The sequence below is a fragment of the Fusarium tjaetaba genome (assembly GCF_013396195.1).
Source record: "Fusarium tjaetaba strain NRRL 66243 chromosome Unknown NRRL66243_c0000198, whole genome shotgun sequence".
Classification (NCBI taxonomy): domain Eukaryota; kingdom Fungi; phylum Ascomycota; class Sordariomycetes; order Hypocreales; family Nectriaceae; genus Fusarium; species Fusarium tjaetaba.
Window position 1 is genome coordinate 133,145 of NW_023501394.1, and position 17,962 is coordinate 151,106.

Here is a 17,962-nt window from a genome sequence, read left to right on the forward strand (position 1 = left end):
ATGACAAGCTACCAATGACTTGTTACTTAATACTCGTATCGAATACCGCTACCCGCTTCATCCAGTAGCATGTATAACAAATCACACCTCGGCTTGAGATTCTCCAAGAGGGACAATAATGAAGTGAGTGATCCATCAATTGGCTCATTCATCTCTCAGGCTCAACAACTGAGAGAATTAATAATTCTATCATACATAGCTCAGAAATTGATTACAAGGGTTCTAGATAGATCGTCGTAGCCTGGGGCCGCTCAACGTCGGCCGAGACTTGTGTCCCAATAACCATGCCCGTCCTTTCAAATGCCCCGTGTTCGCCCTGTAAACTCAAAACCGTGAGAAGCATCGTCAACACTCTCCATCATTACCGCTACCCACATAAAGACTATTATTCATAGCAGGCCTCAGCTTCAAAACCAACCGAGCCGCCCATTTTTTCACAAAAAAGCGCATCTCCAAATTGTTTATATACGTAATGAAGTCGCTGAGATCAATCCAGATCGAACTCCAACGCGAGAATGGCTCGAATGCTCGCGTAGCATTATGCAGTCGTTACCAAAGTGAGAATATACCAACATAGGCTGATGTACTCATCCAAATACCTTTTTGCCGATTCGATATGGTCTTAGCAAGACATTTAGGCCTTGCGGGATCGAACTGAGCCGTTGGTCTTGGAGCCAGTGGCGGTGGCACCATTGGACTTCTTGACAGGAGTAGTCTGGACCAGGTGAGGGTCGGGGAGAGGAGCCTGGGACATGCGTCGGAGACTCTGTCGGCCGGTAGGAGCCTTGCCCTGCTTCTTGTAGGTGGCGAAGTAGAAGGAGATGAACAGAACGAGGTAAGAGCTGATGGTGATGATACCAGAGAAGGCAGCAAACTCCTCGCCAGAGCACTTTCCAGCGTTAGGCATCCAGGGGAAGTAGGTCGAGGTGAAGTAGGTGTAGGAGGCGAAGTAGATGAAGCCGAGATCAATGACGAACTGGATGATCTGGAGACGGGTAACCCACTCCTTCCACCAAACACGGACACCACGAGCGCTCTGGAAGTAGTACCAGTACATGACGACGTGAACGAGCAGGTTCAAGACGATAGGGACCCAAGAGACGGAGGTGGAACCGATGAGCTGAGTGTAGCAGAGGAAGGCGGTGGCACCATGGTGATAGCAGTGAAGGAAGGCTGTTGAATGTTAGCTTGTCAACGTCGCACTGGGAGCAAAAACATACTCAGAGGCTTCTTCTTGAGGAAAAGGAAGACGGTATCAAGGAGCTCAAGGTACTTGGTGAGGTAGTTGAGCTGTCGCAGATGTTAGCTGGGAGTGCATGTAAAATTTCGTTGGAAACTTACGTAGTACAGGACCACAAGGGGCTGGGTCCAGCCGCCCTCGGCATCGCAGATAGCATGGAAGATGCCACCACGGACAACGGTAGGAAGAAGCTGCTCAACGAAGAGAGCCAAGAGAGTACCGCTGATCAGGGTCAAGTAGAGGTTGTGGATGAGGAAGAGACCCTTGAGCTTGAAGGGTTCACGGTTACGCATCCATTCACGGCCACCGAAGATGATGGCATAGTAAATAACGATAAAGATCGATGTCGACTTCAGAGTGGACATGGGGGTCTCGAAAGGCACAAACTTGAAGTCATTGGCGGAGTAGCCGACAACAGCAGTGAATGCCTTGTCAAAGATGGGCCACAGGTGAACGCCAAAAGGCCTGTCGATGGTTGGCAGCGGAAGCTGCTCGTAGAAAGTAGCGGGAGACGCAGACATGATGGGCGAATTGTACGTTCAAACCGACACAATTGTTGACCGCGGGATCGTTTATTAAGTAGGGGATTTGGAGTAGCCGAGTTACGTATTCGGCGTGGCTTTTTTTCTCGAAGACGCGATAGAGCCGATGGCGCGGGGGAGAGGACACGTGTAAGACGAACAAGTAGAGACTGACAAGGAATGACAAGAAGAAGAAGAAGGTTCTCCGGAGAGATGAAATGGTTAAAGAAGGTGCCAGGTAAACGGCGATTGTGGGAATGCGTAGAATTAAAAAGGAGATAAAAGGGGAGAAGGAGAGTAGAGTTTTAATTGAGGGAGAGCCAGAGGAGGACGTCGCATCAAAAAGGGGAAATTTCAATCCGCACCGCTACCTTCCCTCAATCGCACTTTTACCGGGCAGATTGGATCTCCGGCTGCCGCGGACACTGTAGCAGTAAAAGTGAAAGTGGCACCTGGCACCGCGCTTTCCTTCCATCGAGGTGCCACTAGTACATCTTTGTAGGGGGCATCTCGAGAATTCACCCAATTGCCATGCGTATATCTTATTTCACCAACAGGCCCGCCCCGGGTACCAAGAATTGGCCAGGCTCGTGCGCTTTTTAGCTACTAACGTTAGGTAGTAGTAGTTAACTGTATTCTACTAATTCCTTTCGAAAAACCATGGCACGCGCTCGCTCATCCTCACAACAAGCATGCATACTACCTACATATGCCCGAGATGAGGCTTCACTCCACACTGCAATTACATGTGAATATGCCGGGTTCTCCGGATGCACCAATGAAACGAGGATGTTTAGAAGTTACACGTGATTTATGAAATGCCATAACGACACAATATGCTAATGAGGGCCCCTGAGGCTTGTGCCCAAACGTTGCTTATTACACTTGTCTGACTCTGCTGCTGTGCCTGTGCCTGTGAGATCGTGTCCCGAGGCTTACTGGATGCCAAGACTGCGGTGATGACCGAATGGTGTAGCCCGATCGAAAATCATTGGCCACGTCAAACTCCGGGATAAAAGCCCGTTAGACAATGGCATTAATATCCGTACATCGTATCACGACGACATAATGTCAGGTTGTCAGGATGGCATTTGCAAGCTTGATTCGCCCATAGTGAGACCGGAAAATAACAACTACGTACCCGAAAGCACGAGGCTGGAGAGATTGCGCAACTTGATCTTCGCGATGTCCAATGGTCACTCCAGCACCCGAGTAAAGATACGGGAGGTAGTTAGTTGACTTGCAAATCCTTCGTCATCGTAATTTCGAACCAAGGTTCCATGCAAATATCGGAGATTCCCCCATGTCTGGATCGATCAATACTTCAACGAATCTCAGCACGGCTCATCTGAGCTAAACTCAAAGCCTATGTGAGAACCTTGATAAAGGTTTCGCTTAACTGATTGCTCAATTCACATCACCTTCCATCATCTCAAACTCAGAAGTTCGTGTCACTTGTGGCTGCCATGTGGCGGTGCTAATGTGTCAAGGTGTGGCTACCTCGCAGCTGTCAGTCAAATGGTGGGTGCCGTAATAATTTCAATGCCAGTCCAGCTATTGGCGGTCTTCACATTCCAATTCCCCGTCACCGAGGACAGCCTTGCCGACAGAGCGCAGGACGTTACAGTTGACTGGATTGAGTCAAGTTCAAGCTGTTTTTGGAAGACTCTAGCTCCAGAATACCAAGCTCTATAGTCTCAACACGTGTAGCATGAAGCTATCGTCAGTTTCTACTTTATTCAGCTACCGCGATCAATTGAACTACCGTGCCAGGTCCCTGCCGCAATGACGAATGGAAGCTAACTGGAAGTAAGCTCGTTGAAGTACAGTACATACACTGTCACTTCCATCAAAAGTCGCACTTACTGTGAACTTGCAGCACAATTCGCACTATAGCCCACAACTACGCAATCTGGTCTAGCCTCGCCTTAGTCATCAATCCTCAGCCCATCCTCTCGCCCAAACAACTCTGCAGTCATCACCCGAGCCGGAAAAAGCCAGCCCACTACCTCTACCAATACACGATTTGCCTCCGACAACAGACATATCAGTCTCTGACAACAGACGCCTCTCCTCTCCAACATGTCCGCCTTCATTCGTGTCGCCCGTAGCGTTCGCGCTGCTCCCATTCGACCTGCTGTCCAGCCCCTGGTTGCCCGCTCGGCCGTTGCCCACTTCACCACCTCGATTCCCCGACGAAGCGAGCACGCCGAGGAGACCTTTGAGGAGTTCTCTGCCAGGTAGGATCACACCTAATACTCAATGGCCTGCCGGTTGCTTGGAACGTCGGTTTTCTGTGCTGTGGAAAGGTGTGGCAAATCGACTGGGAGGTTTGGGGCCTTTGCGTGGTTGTCTTGCGGCTGTGGGAAAAAGATGCCGCAAAGCCCGCCTAGAGCTCTGTCCCCACGCGATTTCGCCCGAATACTCTCCAATGCAGCCGCACAGGTTTCTTGCGGAACTCAATTGCTAAGCCATTCCTCTCTGCAGGTTCGAGAAGGAGTTTGATGGTGTTCAAGACGTTTTCGAGCTTCAGGTATGTTTGCCCCACGGGGTAGAGCTCGCTGCTCTCCGGCTGGCTCCCGAAAATGTCGTATGACTTTGGCTTATCACCAAACCACAGCGCAACCTCAACAACGCCTTCGCTTACGATCTCGTCCCTGCCCCCTCGGTGATCGCTGCCGCCCTTAAAGCCGCCCGAAGGGTTAACGACTTCGGCACTGCCGTCCGCATCTTCGAAGGTACGAAATTTTGTCAATCAATTCCACCTTGTTGTCGTCCACTCAACCGATGGATCTGCAGCGTCTCAACTACCCTACTCGAGTTCTGTCAGCGCAGTGACTCCAACTCGATACGGACTGCGCTTGCTGAAAACCATTGACGACTTGCAAGGGAATTCCCTAAACTAGCCACATTGCTAACTGTTGTTCTTTAGGTATCAAGACCAAGGTTGAGAACAAGGGCCAGTACGAACAGTACCTTGAGGAGCTCAAGCCCCTTCGAGAAGAGCTTGGTGTGTTGCTCAAGGAGGAGCTGTACCCTGAGGAAAAGTAGATTGTCCCCCGGTCTCAGTGTTCTGAGCCCCGTGTATACTGGATGTTGGCCGAAACGGAAGAGAATTTCAGACCCAAGAGGTAGACGGGGGAGTTTGGTTGTGGCAGCCCCAAATCGATTGTGTTATAGCCTTAAGTGCGACTTGGCGACGCTTGCTCTTTGCTAATCTCCTCCAATGTGGAGAGTTTTTTTTGTATATCTGAAGTTTGTTGTTCATCCGCTTGAGTGACTTGTCTTCCATCTTCACTGAAGTCACACTACTTGACGTTTTACGTCCAAGAAGACTTGATATACAAAATCCCTGCTAGAACAAAATTTTGGCATGTCAGTTACTGTCTTCGACATTCACGAGAAGCACAGGTCAAAATTCTACACCTCTCAAATAGATGCTCATTGTATACTAGGGTGGAGGCTATGCATTCCCAATTGCCAGTCCCATACGCCAAAATCCATGATAGCCCTAACATGTAAAGGATTGGTATCATCATACTCTCATACATATGCCTTCTATAGTTCTCATTGTAAGTGATTCCATCTTCCATTTCCTGCCTGTTGTCCCACGTGTCCCACGAATGGTTGACCAGGGCCGATAGGGCTCGTCCCTCGACTAGCAGAGAATGCTGCCCGGGGTCGTGGGCTCATTCCACTTGGGACACGAGGACTGCGAGGCATGCTGCCGCCCCGAGTGTTTCGGCCATTTGAAACACTGGCCAGTCTCTGGTTGGCATTATATAGCTCAGCGTCTCGTTGCTGGAGCTGTGCTTGGAGGCTGGCAATTTGTTCCAAGAGTTCTTGACGTTCCATAGCAACATTCTGTGCGTGAATGGCACGCAAGTTCTCTGATGCCTTTTGCTCCAACTCTTCGTTTTGGATCTTTAACGCTTTGTTCTCATTTGCCAATTTCAAAGCTTGAGCGTCGACATCCTGGTACCGACTCTTCATGAAATCCACGTCGTTCAAGGCGCTCGTTCGCCTGCTTTCTGAGAGCTGCAGCTGCCCTTTCACCTCGCTCAATGCTTCTTCCCTCTTGGCCGTCTCGGGATTTTGCTTGAGGCGCGCAGTGACTGATTCGAGTTCATCAATTCGCTGTTGTTGCTTCTCTTTCTCCTTTTGAGCAACCTTGGCGGCAGCTGCTGCAACACCCTCGATTCGGATCCTCTCCCTTTCAGCCACGGTTCGATCCTGAAGAGCAGCACGATTAGAAGACTCAATCTTACTCAAGGTCTTCCGATGATCCTTCAATTCTTTGTCGAGTCTGCTGATGTAGCTTTTGAGTTCTACTTCGACTTCGCCTGCTTGCGCAGTTTGTCGCTTGTATTCGTCGATCTAGAACAATTTAGATACTGTCACATCTCTCATTTCCATGGTGCTTACCTGCTCCTGGATTGTCTCCAGAGTTACCAAAGGCACTGAGATCATTGCTTTTCTGTCCCTGGTCTCGCTTCGGACGGTAGCACTTTCGAGCATTTGGCGGACTGCAATGGGCATAGGAGGATTGGTGCTGCCAGTCGGCAGATCGCGAAGTGGGAGAGTGCGCATTCGTTTAGCATCACCATCCCCTTCATCGTTAATCTGAGGGTGATCAGCAATGGGAGCTTCAAGATACAAGTCGATACTTACATGCTTCCGCTTCAAGTCATTTCCATATAAGGCGTCCCCTGTAAAAGGCAGGTGGGTCTGTGTCCCCGGATTCTCGAAGATATCAAGAACGTCATCTGGGATACCTTGAGGCTCCCAATTCAATGTGTCGGAATTTCCATTGAAATAATTCGCAAATATCTCTGCGACTTCGTGGGGTTCGCAGTAACCTCGTTCTGGTTCTTCGAGATACCGGCTTGCACTTACAGTAGATGCGAGAATTGCGTTCTGGGTCTCGAGTAACGTTGCGCCCTGCAGAGTATTATATACATGCTCAATCGAATACGTTGTCACGAGTCGTAGTACTAGCGGCGGCTTCTGAGAAGGATGGTCGTACAATTGCCTGGCGATCAACGAACTTGGATAACGATAGTCATAGCCGATAATGACGTCGAAGCTAAAAGGATCGAAGTCCTCGCTGGTCAAAGCAATACTGATTCTTGCAAATGAAGCAAATTTGGCATGCTTGTTAATGCTTTCTGCCGAGCATTCAACGTTTACCGCTTCAGCAAGTTTAAAAAGTAGTCGCACCAGTTCCTTGGTCCCAACCACAATCAAGATCTCCTTTTCCTTCCCGTCTAGTGCGGCCATCAGTTCAAATAAGAAACTGAATTTGGGATTGGCATCACAACAGTATCGGGCGAGATCAGAGCTGGGGAGCGTCTCAAGAACACTACCAATGACACCCTCAGGATAGTCGCAAATCTCGAAGAGCCTCTCGAAAAGATTCTTGATCTTTTTAGTGAGCTCTTCACTGGGCTCCTCTTGAGTCTCGCCAGTGAAGCAACGGCTAAAGGCTTGGATTTCGTCTTTGTGGTCCTCTATTACCTCTCCATAGTAAGAACGCCTGCTCGCCTGCATTGGGAGAGTGACTGTCCTTGGCACGTAAAAGCCGTTCTGTTCTGAAGATTCTGACAGGAGAGAAACTTGGTCGACTGGAACTTGACCCATAGTAATAGAGGGTCCTGAACTTTCAACTTCAGTGGGCACTGAACCATGGTTGGGAAAGTTCAGGGTATGGGTTGACGCAACTGGTTCATTTACTATACTGATGACTGTGGGGGAAATCGTTGCAGGGAGCAGGCTATCTTCCTCTTCTTGGCTAATGATAGAATGGGTCAGGGATACGTCTGATTCTGCAAATCTTCTACTGAGCTCTTCTCGCATCCTGGCAACTGCAGAGGTGGAAGGGTCCGCCATAATGGCTGCCGGCGCTATTGAAGACACAGGAGTTTCGGAGTTGGTCCCTAGAGCTTGTGCTTTCCAGGGACCCATAGAGTAAACTGGCTGAGATTGAAGGACAGCAGCATGGCTACTTGCGCTGACATCAGGAACCGGTTCTTCATCGGCGATTGCTTCGTAAGGTGTGCCATCGAGATTCTCTTCGAGAGAGTCGCCAACATGTGTCAACGCCGAGTCCCGGTCGAAATCGATGTAGCTCTTTAGCTCATCGACAGCTGAATCCCGTGGTTGTGAACCCGGGCGCTCCATTTTTTGTTTGGAAGTCAATCGAGGCTTTTCAAGCCCTTGAGAGTCGCTACTGGTCTGTGCAATGGTTGAAAGAGAAGGCGATCTCTGGTTGGAGCCTATTCTTTGTCCGGAAACACTGTTTTCCTCGGGTTGGGGTTGAGAAAGCCGCGACGCTTCAAAAGTCCTCTCCTGACTCGCTTGAGTTTCGATTGTGGCTCTTGGGTGAGCAGTCTTGTTGAGAGTCCCAGCAGCGGAAGAGAGAGAACCAGATATGTCTAAGGAGCCGTACGACCCTTGGGGTTGAGAATAGTATATTTGGGGCTTCTGTGTCCTTTGCAAACCCGGAGAACTTCGTAGAGATGCAGCTGTGTCCTCTAGGACGTCCCGGATGCTTTGGTCACTGGGCAAAGCACTATCAAGAAGGATCCCTCTCTCGGATGTTGCAGTGTGAGAGTGGCCTGGTTGACGAGACGGTATGATTTCTGAGTCAGTCGCAGCGGAATCCGAAACAATTTCGGTCTGTGAAGCAAGGGGGTTAACCTGGGTCTTTGATACAAGCGTTGAAGTCCTGCCCGTGATGATGTTCAGGTCGGTGGATAGGCTCGAGTCGCCCTGTGAATCTGGAACGATGATATCAATCCGCTTGCTTGGGGAGGATAGTGCCTGTGACTGTGAGAGACCTTCTCCGCCACTCACACCAGTTGGGTTATCAGGGCGCCGGGGGTTAGCGTCACCCTTTTCGATTTGCAGTTCACGTCTTTCGTTTCGATCCCCTGCAGGGTGATGATGACTTGGCGCACCCTGCTCCACACCCGGTTGCTGACTACGTAGAGTCTGGTCTTCGAATGGAAGGCGGCTTAAAGAATCAAGGACGTGATCGTGAACCACTCGCTGCCCGTCCCCAGAACCTTGGTCAACCGAGACGCTATCTTGGCCGTATGGGTCCTGATTCACAGGCAAGTCTCGGTTGTTCGAGGAATGGCTAGCTTGAGAATTGGCGGTTTCAAAACTCTCGTTTTCCGGCGATAAGGTATCTCGAATACCCCTGGTCGAGCCGAGATTATCTTCGTCGAATATCTGATTGTTGGCAGTGGTACGGTTCTCAGTATTTTCACCTTCTAAATCGTTGATCTCTTTGAGACTGTCAATGTCCTCAGTCTGGTCGTCCTGATGAACCGCGCCAGTGAACCCTCCAAAATCAGTGGGTGATAGGTTGTCTTCAGGGTTTTCGGAATCAGGATACTCCGTCTTCAGACCCTCAGGAGCGTTGTCGGATTGATAGGCCTCCTTCTCCGGGGAACTGGCGATAGATTCGCGATTGTGTACCCCTTTCTGGCATACAACCTCTCGAACTTGGCGATTGCTTCCAGGACTGTCCTCGGCCAAAGATGATGATGGATCTTCGGGTGTTTCAGGACTTGTTGGATTAAAGTCAGGTCTAGCAGCAGGTTGGCTCTCGCGATCTTGATAGTCCCAATTTCCGGATAAATCTTGGGAATCTGGGATGGTGTCTTGACTTAGTTGCGATGCAAATGTGACTCGCTGATCATCATCCTCAAGATCCGCAATCCTTTGAGAACTGTTTTGAGTGGTGACACTCTGATACTCAGATGGGTCGAAGTTGTCAGGCTTACTCAACACAACCACAACACCTTGAGTAGGTGCCCTCGAGAATTCGTAGGAGCTCACAGATTCGGCGTCAACAGATGAAGCAGAGATGAATGAAGGCACAGGCTCCTCAGATTTAATTCTGAAACTGCGGTTTGGCTGTACGTCTTGCTCGTGAGAATCGAATCGAGATATGTCATGAGCCGATACATCAAGTTTCGGCTGTTGTTGTTTGTTGCAATCCACAGGCGTCTCGGATTTACCCTGACGAGGTGTGAGATCTGGAAGTCCTCGTCGATTTCTTGTCTCACGACGTTGAGCTTCAAGCTCTGTGCTTTCACGTTCTTTCTTCTTTTTCTCTTTCTCCCAATCCTCTATTGCTCCAGGATTGAGATCCTTGTACTAAGGCATATGTTAGCGTATGTGATCTCGTCTTATTAACTTGACAGGGCACAAACCGGAATCCACTCGTTCTCATAAGTCTCACCGTCAGAGTCAGTTGCCCACTCTACCAAACACCGGTGATCAGTCTCACCACTTTCGTGGTTTTCTTCAGCAATGACCCGGCGAATGGTCCACCACACTTTCTTCTTGTTCAACTTCCTGCGCTTTCTGGCAGGCGGCGGCGGTTGGACAAGTTCAGGTTCACTGTCTTGGGATAGTCCTTTTCTTTTTCTTTTCGATTTGCGCACTGATGAGGTTCTGGGTGTGTTTGTTGTGGATTGATTCACTTCTTTGCGCGTTCTCACCATGGGTACGCTGGTATAACGTGCGTGGGATGATAGCTAGAGAGCCGAACCCGAAAGGCCACAGGAGTGCAGCACACGGGCGTGGCAAATAATGCAGCGCAATAACGAAGCTGCGATAAGATCTATCCAGCGACGATGACCTGCGGCGACCGGCTTCAGCGGTCAACGCTTGAAATAAGTCGATGATTGCGCGCCGCGGTTATGAGCAAAGCTGCTAAACGGAAGCAGCTTGGGGAATGCTTTGGGGAACGTCGTCGATCAATTCCCGCTAGAATGCACGTGATGGTCAGGCCAAGGATAGTGTGCGTTCAGGGTGAGAGATCAGGGTCCTGAGGCAAGCTAGTGGATCTTGGGGGCGTGAGGCGCAAGAATAGTGAAAGAAGGGACAGGGGACCCAGGTGAAAGGCAGGGCGCGCTTCAGTGGATGAGTGTAGTCACACGAGGTGCAGGTGTTGAGTTGAGGCAAGAATCAGAAATCGAAAAGAGTTCGGAGCTCAGAGTTAAAATGAAGCTTTTTGTGATAGAGAAAATGGGGCGAGATACCGTAGATGAAGGTGTAAAGTGAGAGTGGAAGGTGCCTTCCTTCTTGCAATTTTTGGTTGTGAAGCTTCCATCTCCAAGGCTTAGAATCCCCTCGGGCAATTGATTCAAGGTACCTCTAGTAGGTAGGTACCTTAGCCCAAACCGTGAATGCCTCCTAAACTCATCCTAAATTTATACTAAGTTAGGTACCTAAGTCTTTCTTTCAGTTAGGTCCAAGGTCCCGAGTTTTATTTCCTCCCCTGGACAGGCAGGTAAATGTCATTCAGTTTGATGAGCGTGTTGCACACGCCCCAAAGTGATTCCTCACTTGTGATTCTCCAGTCCTAAGGCAGCAAACGAGACGAAGAATCAAATATTGGACTGGGCATGGGGGCCACAGGCCAAGCAAGAAGGCAGATCAAACGCAATGAGAGTCCGAGACGCTGTCCGAACGATTATGTGGCTTTTCTACGTCAATTATAGGAAACAAGGAGCCTGTTTTTTCATATTCCTCACATTATAGTAGTTTCTACATTAGCTCATCCCAAACAACGCAGCTTACCCTTGGTGTCATGTCGTTTGGTCTCAACACAAGCAAGCAGGCATCTATCTTAGGCCTTTAACCGAAGCAACCAGTGACTCTGTGATCTAGTATTCTAGTACACTAGAAAACTACTATATCTTGTTTGCAGCCTTAATGTCTCAAAGCAGATTCAAGTTGGTAGGTTCGTAGGTTGGTATTTATGAAGCACTTGTATTAGTGGTCAAGTTGCGGCTCTTGAACCTGGCTAGCCTGGAGCTCGTGTAAGCGCTAAAGCAAGGCACAACAAGGTCACTGCAAGCCTCCACTAAAACCCCCATCCCCATGAACTTGATCGGGACACCTGAGCAGTAGCGTCACACCTTGTTCAGACTTCCATCAACATACATTAAGACAAAAGTGCTACAGTCAGTAGATACTGCCCTTCACGCGAATTCTAGTCCTCATCTTGTTCAGAAACGCTACATGTACTAGCCGAACCTGGACATCGCCATATCATTGTCGTCGAATGAGACAGGTGTCTTCTCTATTGAGAATCATGTCGGCGCGGTTTTCAGTTCAACCCATAGGCCGCTTTGCTGGTGCAAGTCAGCCTGTCAAAAGACCAAAGGTGCAATCCAATACCCAGAGCCATTCTATAGCTATCCGTCTGGCTTATACTAAACCTTTCACAGGAGTTTGCCTGCTTTTCATACGACGACAACCATGAGTTTCACCTAGACGACTCCTCTCTCAAGTACTATTACACACCACAGCTTGGGGCTGACCTCTCCAATGGCTTTGATACATTTCAGAAGTTGGACGATACCGGAGATGATCACCTTGACAGTCTCCTCAAGACTATCGCTGCACACGAGCAAGAAACAGGCAAGAAGATTGATGCTAACGTTGTCACATGGAGAGGTATGATGACAAAGGTTCGGCTTTTCTTGCCCATGGATGTTTTGACCTCAGTAGCTAATCTACAGGCATAGATCATGGCAGCGCCTTTTGACCAGATGGACGGGTAGGTCTTTATCAGTGGTCTGCTGTCTTTCATCCGTTGGCTTATGGACGTATAGCTTTGAGATGAATGCTACTTTGTATCAAGTAGGTCCAAGATGATATACCCGTCCTTAGAGTCAAAACCACTGACAATTTGACCACGCAGGATTGCATGTAAGTGCAAGAAGTCCCAAAGATGTTGATATTGGAAATTGACTTATAAAGCTTCATCGAAGAGAACAACGCCTACAAGATCGCTTCCAGATCCAACGAGGGAAACAACAAACGAAGAAGAGGACCACCATTAGAAGTAATGCAATTTTGGGGTGTGTATCTCTGTTTCAAATGTATGTTACGATTGCTCACATCGTAATCTAGGATACAAGTTTGAAACGTTGTCGACTCTGCCAGCGCCTTGGGCAGAAACGTCCCGCGACTTCATCGAGAATCGAGAGAACGAAGTCGTCAACAATAAAGCCCAATACTGTTCTGTTGTCCGGACTGGTATCGGAAAATCTGTCCTATGTCTCGGTGGCGAAGTTGATGCCAGTGGGTAACTCTCTCAGTTCTCCTTTTCTCAACTCACATTTCACAGTCTGGGATTCCAAACCTGAAGAAAAGGGCAGTCCCATCAACTGGGTTGAGCTCAAGACATCAGCCGAGATTCGCAATGCCGGCGGTATGGAGAACTTCAAACGAAAGCTCATGAAGTACTGGATACAGTCATTCCTTCTTGGTGTGCCGCGCATTGTTGTCGGTTTTCGCACGCAGGACGGCATTCTGGTCGAGGCAAGGGAGATGGAAACGCATCGTATTCCCGATATGGTCAATGCCGACCCTAATCCCAAATGGAACGCTGATATGTGTGTCAACTTTGCCGCCACTTTCTTAGAGTGTAAGTATTGCTAACAGTTATGAATGGGCCAATCGCTAATCTGCTTCGTCAAAAGGGCTAACAGAAAGCATAAACGATGAGGGCGTATGGAGAATAAGACGCGAGCCTCAGTCACCAACAATCGAGCTATTCAAGGTGGAGGAGACAGGTCACGGCGATATCTTGTCTGACGAGTTCAAGAATTGGAGAATCAAGTTGGCTCTTGGGCCCAGCGATGCTTCCTGATAAATGTTCAGCTGGCGTGTGCACGATACAGTCATTGAGGAAAGGTCGTCATGGTCACTTAGATTATTGGATACAGTTCTTGGCTGCACTATACTCAGATGCTTACTGTACTCAATTAACAAGTCTGGGCTGTGCCTGCATCTAATTGTCTACCTGCCAATATCGAAACAGCTGCAATGCAATGAAAAATTAAAACAAGAGTTGCCTCCGTACCATCCATGATCTTAAATGCAATCCTTACAACGCCCCACGCACCTCGCAGGAAAACAGGAAAACCAAACTAGTAGACCAGGTCAATGAGATCATCCGCAACATATCGTTATACCGTGAGCGTCATGCTAGACCGGGGTCGTCAAATGCTGATGAAAATACGACTGCCAATAAGCTCCTCCAAGACTCGCTTTTATCTTCCATCCGGAAGGCAAACAATGCAAAATGAGTAGCAAAAGAAACTGCATACGAATCGTACAACATATAAGGCGTAGTGCCGTCATGTTAAATCATTCATTTCTGCCAAGCACGGCTGATAATCAGACAGCAGGCCAACGGATTCGAAGACCGTCTACCCAACGTGAGTAGAGCACGTCGGATAACTGTTTGCAATGCTCCATGCCAGATCTGGCCTCTTGGCCAGGGTATTTGTTCTCAGTGGCCAACTTCTCAGGATCAAAGTTCTTCTCGTACATTGTGGGAGTATCAGCATGACGGCGTCGATGGCTGCGCAAATGAGGATTGTTTGAAGCCATGACAAGTTTAGTAGGACTCGACGCAGGGGTGGTGTTCTTGACAATCACAGTACCCTGTGGGGTGCCGTCACCAGGAATCTTCTGCGCAGGCTGTCGGAGTATCGTAGCGCTGAGCTTGTTATCTTGAGAAATTGATGATACCATGCTCGTCACAAGGTGATAGGCCCCCTCAGGATCAACTGCGTCCAAGGCTGCGAAAGCATCAGATAACTTAGCCAGCGCTTCACGCTTCTGCATCGCAGAAGTTTGAGCGTGTAGCTCGGCCAGAGATGGCTCCACAGCTTTGTTGTACAAGCGTCTCCCCAGTACAGCCTCTTTGCCATACGGTTCAACGGGGGTTGTGGTAGGACGGGGAAGGTTCTCGTCACAGAAGACATCGTCGGGGGAGACTGGTCGGTTCCCTTGACTCCCGTTTGAACCATCTGAAGGGACTCTTCTGAAAAGACGCATAGTCGATCCAGAATTGCCAAACGACATGTCTGGTTGGAGAGGTCTCTTAGGAGCGATGGAACCACGGGGAGAACCAGGCCGCATTGATGTTTCTTGAGCGACAGACGGGGCTCGTCGGACCGTTGACTTTCTGACAGTACCCGGAGCGGGAGAAGTTCCTCCAAGAGGTCCATCCTTGACATCCAGCTTCTTCATTGCCTCTTCGGCATTCCAGATAGATGAGGGCTTTCGGTGCTGCTTGATCGTCGGCCTCTTGGGAGGTGGTGCGACAGACTTTACTGTGTCAAAGACCCATTCCTGCTGCTCGTCCTTAGGGGTCATGGTCTGAAGGGTCTCTTGATAGTAAATGGGATGCTTCTGTCTGTTTTGGTTGGCGTCCCACATCTGTCGACGGGCAATAAGTTCCTGCAGAGCCTCCACCTTTCCCGCATTACGGATGAAACGGTGGCGTAGTAGGTCTTTTGCGGATGGCCGACGGTCATAGTCCTTGGTGAGGCACTGTGCAATGAAGTCCTTGAAATCTTTGCTAAAGTTGCCCTCAAGACGAGGAGCCGGGTTTTTTGGGATGTGAAAGAGGACCTTCATGGGGTGGATGTGACACAAGGGGGGCTCGCCGTTGGCCATCTCCATAGCTGTGATACCTAGCGACCAAATGTCGGCCTTGAAGCTGTAGCCATCTTGCTGAATCACCTCCGGGGCCATCCAGAAAGGTGTTCCGACAAAGGTGTTTCGCTGCGATTTGATGTTGGTCAATTGGGCTGCAACTCCAAAGTCGGCAAGCTTGACTTTGCCGGTCTCGGATAAGAGAACATTGGCGGCCTTGATATCTCTGTGAATCTTGCCTTCATTGTGAAGGTATTGGATGCCGAGTAGCAGCTCGCGACAAACAATGGCAATGTGCGTTTCGCTGAAGTTGGCGGGTTTCAGCTATTCCCGGTTAGCAGTTGAGACCTCGTATCGGAGTATTTTATGGAGAGACATACCAGGTCCAAACAGGATCCGCCGCCGAGATATTCCATGACAATCCATAACTTATGGCCTCGCAAAAAAGAGCCTTTGTACTGAGTAACGTAAGAACTGGCGCAAGTGCTCAGAACAGCGATTTCAGCTTGGATATCTTGGATATCATCGTCGTTGGATTCAAGGTCGATCTGTTGACGTTGTGTGTTAGCTCGTGTACCAGGCAACTGAGATGATCGGACTCGGACTTACATGTTTGATAGCGACCGTTTCGCCAGTTGCTTTCTCAATGCCTTTGTAGACAATGCCAAAACTGCCACCTAGGATACCGTCAGCTAATGTGGAGAGATACCCCATTCCTGATACTTACGGCCAAGTTCTTCGAGGACCTGATAATGCTCAGCAACGCCTTCGTCCGCCATTGTGAGTTGACGTCATGCACTGTCTCGACGTTGTTTGGATTCACGCTGCTCGGGCAGAGGAGACAACGGAATAAACAAAGGTGATGCTAAGACCTGGGATTAAAGCAATGCGCAAAGACCGTGTGCTGAGTGAATCGAATAATATTAACAAGATACAAAAGCGTGTGCGATCAGTTGGAGTCGTCGTTTATTAAAAGTCATGCGGATGGATGTCAAGGTTGGCGGATGGTTGTCTGGGAAGCGGACCCTGTCGAAAGCTATAGCCAGATGGAACCCCTGGGCCCTTTGTTTACTTTGAGACGGGAGCTTAGAGGGGCAGCTAATCGAGTGGACGGTCCGACACTGGTGTAAGCAATAGATCGAGAATTAAATGTTGTCGAAAGCTTCTGAAATCAAAGATTTAAAAGACTGGACTCGGTGAATTTCTGGTTCAAAATATTCCTTCCGCGCTTATATAGCAAATGCAGGTTCGTGGAGTCTCTGCCAGAGAGTCACATACCAGCTGCTCTGTCTCTCATGACTTCTCACTGAGGTACGTTGCAGGCCGTGCCACACTCGGTGGGGAGCTATCCCATCCCCCGGTCGCTTTTAGCTTGTCATGCCCTGTACGGCTTCGGGCTTCCCTGGCACAATGCTTAGCGCCCACCCAGATTGCTTGTTTCTATGGCTGGGTTCTTTGTTACGACAGAAAACTGTTACATGACATAAATTCGCGGGCCTGTTCATCACTTTACTGGATATGACAGATGTTCACTTGTTTATGGCTGCTTCTATCATGTCTATTGTTTTCTTGCACACTCTCCAACGCACTAAGGTAAGGTACCGGTTGTGGAGGTTGCAACACAACGGCTCATCTGTCTCCAGGCACAAGCACAAGAGACTCTGGAACTTTGGACACGAGAGTAGTAGGCATTTTAGTGCATGTTGCTCTTAACGACTGAGACTGCTGATGTCAATGAATTCTGGATGAGGAAAATGGTCTCAGAAGAAGTATGGGGTAGAGAGACATGGTCACGAGAGTAGAATCCATTATCAATTAGAACAACTGTCGCATCCATTTATGAATTCTTCTTATATCCATTGATTGCTCCATATGTATGGAGAGCTCCGTATCTGGGGTGATGGGATTCCGTAAGATGGGCAATATCTAAATGTCAAATGCAAATTATCATGACATGAGCGAAAAAGTGTGTTAGCTTGATGGGGGATTCCCTATCTTCATGCTATATCCCCGTCTCTCATCATAGTCTTGTTTGTTATAAGCTCCCAGGATCTTCATGATATGCAACACTGCAACCAGACAGAACAGGGCCCCAGTTAGTAAGTTAGATGGGGAAATGCGGGCACCCAAAGCCTGACACCCAGCTCCAAGTTTGGAGGATGGCCAATGCACGTTTACGACCCCTAGCAACGTTGAGTCGTTGACTTTAGCATCTAGACCGCAGGGTAGAAATGGACCACCCTCTAAATGTTTGCCTTGGTACCTGGATCTAAATACTGCCTACCTTTGCGAAAAATGAGGCCACCCTCATGTAGGGCAGCTTGAACCATTGACTGAAGAGTGACACGACAGCTGCACATTGCCTATTTTTCCGACTGACGATAATGTTCAGATGAAAATACGATCGAGAAGAAATATGCATGAGCTCCGTGTGTACCAGGTGGGTATCACAGATCAGCCTTATCTTCCCTAGTAGTGAACATGTATGTAACATGAAAAGAACTTTAAGAAGAAAACCACAAAGCCAAGATCCAGCCTTTGTCAAGAAAGAAGTGAAGATTCCGAAGAAAAGTTTTCTGACTATCTGATGATTTTCTCCCTCTGGCATGCTAACTTCTTTGTGACTCGCCTAGGCAGGTCGATTTTCTCAATCCAACATTGTTTCTGTTGTCTCAGTTGAGTCCAAGGCTCCCCTTGCATGCAAATGGCCAAAGCTACC

General features: G+C 48.9%; 5 protein-coding genes across 5 annotated transcripts; 2 read left to right on the forward strand and 3 right to left on the reverse strand.

The window, feature by feature from the left end:
- Positions 1 to 634: 634 nt before the first annotated feature.
- Positions 635 to 1,761, reverse strand: FTJAE_8947 (fatty acid elongase (FEN1); the record flags this gene model as incomplete). The annotated part of the gene is made up of 3 exons (XM_037355817.1): positions 635 to 1,173; positions 1,221 to 1,290; positions 1,342 to 1,761. 3 exons carry the CDS (start codon positions 1,759 to 1,761, stop codon positions 635 to 637), a joined length of 1,029 nt encoding a protein of 342 aa, XP_037203999.1.
- A 2,082-nt stretch (positions 1,762 to 3,843) lies between these two features.
- Positions 3,844 to 4,812, forward strand: FTJAE_8948 (cytochrome c oxidase subunit 6 mitochondrial; the record flags this gene model as incomplete). Its single annotated transcript, XM_037355818.1, has 4 exons — positions 3,844 to 4,001; positions 4,249 to 4,294; positions 4,382 to 4,499; positions 4,694 to 4,812. The coding sequence occupies 4 exons, from the start codon at positions 3,844 to 3,846 to the stop codon at positions 4,810 to 4,812; spliced, it is 441 nt and encodes a 146-aa protein (XP_037204000.1).
- A 516-nt stretch (positions 4,813 to 5,328) lies between these two features.
- On the reverse strand, positions 5,329 to 10,280 carry FTJAE_8949 (uncharacterized protein; the record flags this gene model as incomplete). Its single annotated transcript, XM_037355819.1, has 4 exons — positions 5,329 to 6,138; positions 6,187 to 6,384; positions 6,433 to 9,930; positions 9,987 to 10,280. The coding sequence occupies 4 exons, from the start codon at positions 10,278 to 10,280 to the stop codon at positions 5,329 to 5,331; spliced, it is 4,800 nt and encodes a 1,599-aa protein (XP_037204001.1).
- A 1,598-nt stretch (positions 10,281 to 11,878) lies between these two features.
- FTJAE_8950 (RAI1-like protein) lies at positions 11,879 to 13,444 on the forward strand (the record flags this gene model as incomplete). The annotated part of the gene is made up of 9 exons (XM_037355821.1): positions 11,879 to 11,950; positions 12,015 to 12,257; positions 12,315 to 12,346; positions 12,402 to 12,429; positions 12,491 to 12,498; positions 12,550 to 12,650; positions 12,703 to 12,873; positions 12,920 to 13,219; positions 13,275 to 13,444. The coding sequence occupies 9 exons, from the start codon at positions 11,879 to 11,881 to the stop codon at positions 13,442 to 13,444; spliced, it is 1,125 nt and encodes a 374-aa protein (XP_037204002.1).
- A 530-nt stretch (positions 13,445 to 13,974) lies between these two features.
- FTJAE_8951 (STE STE20 YSK kinase) lies at positions 13,975 to 16,022 on the reverse strand (the record flags this gene model as incomplete). The annotated part of the gene is made up of 4 exons (XM_037355822.1): positions 13,975 to 15,567; positions 15,624 to 15,791; positions 15,853 to 15,920; positions 15,971 to 16,022. The coding sequence occupies 4 exons, from the start codon at positions 16,020 to 16,022 to the stop codon at positions 13,975 to 13,977; spliced, it is 1,881 nt and encodes a 626-aa protein (XP_037204003.1).
- Between the last annotated feature and the right edge of the window lie 1,940 nt (positions 16,023 to 17,962).